This window comes from Olea europaea, unplaced genomic scaffold (genome assembly GCF_002742605.1).
Source record: "Olea europaea var. sylvestris unplaced genomic scaffold, O_europaea_v1 scaffold1561, whole genome shotgun sequence".
NCBI lineage: Eukaryota > Viridiplantae > Streptophyta > Magnoliopsida > Lamiales > Oleaceae > Olea > Olea europaea.
The window spans coordinates 193,796-197,308 of NW_019233214.1; the positions used below are offsets into that span (position 1 = coordinate 193,796).

At 37.0% G+C, this 3,513-nt stretch overlaps 1 protein-coding gene across 3 annotated transcripts in view; it reads left to right on the forward strand.

The window, feature by feature from the left end:
* LOC111376785 (GATA transcription factor 24-like) overlaps positions 1-2,832 on the forward strand; it is a 5,032-nt gene extending 2,200 nt beyond the window's left edge. Inside the window, exons 4-9 of one of the 3 annotated variants that reach the window (XR_002699534.1) lie at positions 81-191; positions 397-502; positions 1,170-1,238; positions 1,365-1,454; positions 2,224-2,273; positions 2,377-2,832. Coding sequence is in view for 2 of the 3 variants with exons in the window: in XM_022999789.1 (XP_022855557.1) it covers positions 81-191; positions 397-502; positions 1,170-1,238; positions 1,365-1,451 (373 nt within the window). In the remaining variant the exon portion in view is untranslated. Of the gene's footprint in view, positions 1-80; positions 192-396; positions 503-1,169; positions 1,239-1,364; positions 1,776-2,223; positions 2,274-2,376 lie in introns of those variants that run through there. The other 2 variants (XM_022999789.1, XM_022999788.1) reach the window with 2 other exon arrangements.
* The last annotated feature ends 681 nt before the right edge of the window (positions 2,833-3,513 follow it).

Below are 3,513 nucleotides of genomic sequence, written 5' to 3' on the forward strand. Positions count from 1 at the left end.
ATGTTTAGCAAGAAGATTCTTATTAACTTGTTCATTTCAAATCTCATTTTGTTTCACTTATACACTGTGAAACCTGTCAGGATGCAGCGTAAGAAAGGTCAGTTTACATCGTCCAAGTTGCTTTCTGATGAACCGGGTCCATCACCTGCAGATTGGAGTGGAAGTTCTGGTCTAGAAGGACACGAAACTTTGTGAGTGCCATTATTCTTTCAGAACTTTTCTGGTTCTGTTACTTGATGGAATCTAATTAATCATTAACTACTCATTTTCTTTCCTTGTTATTATTCTAGTATTAGAAGATGAAATGATTGAACTAAGCATTGGAGTTGTATGGATATTTACTCTAGCTTCTGTTGTCTTTTAAGAATTAAGTTTCGTTTTCCTACCGCTTAACAGATGTAGGCATTGTGGAACAAGCTCAAAGTCAACCCCTATGATGCGTCGTGGACCACATGGACCGAGGACATTGTGCAATGCTTGCGGTCTCAAGTGGGCCAACAAGGTCAGCTTATATTAATATTGATGTTTTCCTCACTCGTTGTTTAGAGTGGCCTTAAATAATTACAGCTCCTGTCCAACCTTGTTGCTGCATATCCTCAAATTTACGGCAGGTACTTAATCTGGAGAAATAAAAATTTGCATTTGTATGAATATTCACGCCAAAACATCCAGAAACGAGAGCATGTAAACATGCTTTTCATGTGCTTTCCGCAGGATTATAAAACTCGCCCCGTTGAATCTAAGCTTCACTTGCATGCCGTAACAGTGATTATATTACCACTGCTCTCTTTTATTCAACAGCCTGTTGGTCAAATTTGTGCATGTATGCTTCATTGAATTCATTCTCTATCTGATTATACCTATCTATTCGATTGTGAACCTGAAACAATTTTCTTGACTGTGAATTCTTTTGCTAGTCTTTTCTCTTCTGCTGTTTGTTGGTTTCTTTGTTTTAACTAAGAAACAACATATTATGTGTTGCATGTGGAGATCTTTTAGTCTGGGATCTGCAACCCATTGCTGACATAGATGCAATTTATTTTATTTTATTTAATGGATTTCAGAAGAATCTATGTTATGTCATTTTCTTCTATTGGGTCAAAAAAGGAAGAATATTTCCAAATTTTCATTTTTCTTATCTACTCGTGTTGAATCTCTAAATATTGCAGGGAGTCTTAAGAGACCTTTCTAAAGTTCCAGTTGGAGCCCAACATCATACTCCGAAGGCTAGTGAACTTGTACGTTACCTCTGAACAGAAAATTGTACTCGGCCACAAAATTTATCCTGATTCCTTGAAATTATAATGATAAAAATTTGATGTGTCTATTTACTTACAGTTCCTTTTATGGTTCACTCTTTGCAGAGCAATGGTGGAGATAACATGACACCTGCTGCTAAGCCCGTGACAACTTATAATGGTGACAATTTGGCCTTGACTGCTGAACAGTAGTCGGTAAGATAGAAATTATGTTCCCTGCAGTTATTTGAGTGCCATTTGCGATTAGAGTAAGGTGTTGATAACCTGGAAACACCTGTGGAATATCTCTCAACTTTTTATGTGAGATTGTACACATAATTCTCTGTATCATTGGTATCATATCTAGGCTTTCTTGTTTGTTTTCTATTTGGGTGTAGTACCGGATTGTCAAAACTTGATGTTTTATCATGAAGTGAATGTAAATGTAGGTCTGGAGCTGTAATACAACCCTCTAATGAGGAACTTGTAAATATGTTGACGTATTGCTCCTTTCTGTACATGATGTTTATTTTGTTTTGTGAATGGAAGTACGAAGAAATAAGAAAATGATTGGCTGGAAACACCCCCATATCATAGAGAATCTCCAATGCATTCTACGGATTGCCGTCTAGGTAGTATACAAGTTGAAAGGCTAGTTGTCCACGTGGCATTTATGTATAACAAATAGACAGTCAAGGTCTTCAATGGATTGTCTTAATTTTTAAAAAATAAAAATAAAATCACGAACTCGCATGGGAATTTCATCTTTTGCTGCTTGGATGTAATAGTAATGAAGGGCTGAGCAACGGATTCCTGATGACGGTGGTGGAATGAATTTTGGGGTTTCAAACTGTCACCCAAAGTTAAATTTTTTATTTGGCGAGCTTCCCATTATGCCTCGTCGACTAGGATGAAAAATATATATTGAAAGGCTCCTGTCTTTACAGTGTGCGAATACTCACATTTTCTTCACTTGTTTGGCTAGTTGCGGAGTTTGAAGGCTGGCAGGGACTGTCAAGAGTGGTGAAATATGGGGTGGGCGCTTGCTCGATGACTCCATCATTAATATCTTTCATTGTCTCAGGCGTTTGAAGTACACCATTTTTGACAGTTTCCTTTGTACCATCTGGGGATATAGGAATTGGGTTGCTTATGGAGGCAAGCTGCTGGAGGCCCCTTGGTTCTTGAGGCAGCAAACATGTCAACTGATTGATGATGATGGGCTCCGGTGCTTTGATCTTGAATTCTGATGCAGTGATCGAGGCTGATGAAGGGTGGCCTGGAGCGGCGATCAGAGATTAATCGAGTTAGGTGTTGGCTGCTTGTGCTTGATGGTGAAACTCTTGCACTTCGAATTGGCTTATGCTTTGCTAAGCTGATGGACTTTGGGTTGGTATTGCGGAATGCGACGTGCCATTGGGCCCTCTTTGCTCTAATTTTGCTTGATGCCGTATTTTTAGTGCAAGAAAAATGCTCAAGAGACGGTGATAATTTTTCTCTGATTGCATATAACAGGGTTGAATATTTGCAATTTTCATTAGGTGTGATATTAATAAATGAAAGTTCGCCTATTTTTTCAATAAACATTAAATTTGGTAAATGAATAGGTTTTGAATTGAGATCTACTGTCCATTCAATTGATTATTGACACATCATCAATTCATTGGGTTCGTGACGAAGTTAATGAGAGTAAATTTGAGATAACATATTAATTATTAATAACATGTTAAGAATTAATTGGATGGATTCTTGTTTCGAGTATAATCAAAAAAATAGATTCTTTGTCTACAGCTTGAATTCAGCAAAATTGGATGGCAGATCTGGACAGTTTGGATGTCTCTCAAATTTCATTGGAGAAAAACTTTTAGAAATATCGAGATGTTCTTAATGTGCAAATATCTGTTTAAAAACGAACTGAAATGTACGTCTACAAATAAATTAAGCAAAGATGAGTCCATTTCAATATTTTTCGAGCTGAAGTTTGTTTGAATCCTTGACCGCGTTGTACATGTCTTCACATTTATTTTTGAAAAGAAAATGGGCAGTTTATTGAATAGCTTCCGAATTAACAATTTTCCCAGTCCTGAGGAACATCAAGCCAAGTGCTTGGCAAGACTTCTATTCATCTCAGATTTTAATTAACCGATGTGATGTATTGTTAATCTATTACTTTTTTGCTTCTTTTCTTTTCTTTTTTATTTTTATCCCCTCTCAATTGTCTCTGCTTCGAGTGGTAGTTCATCCAATGTCTACATATTCATCAAAACAAGCCCTT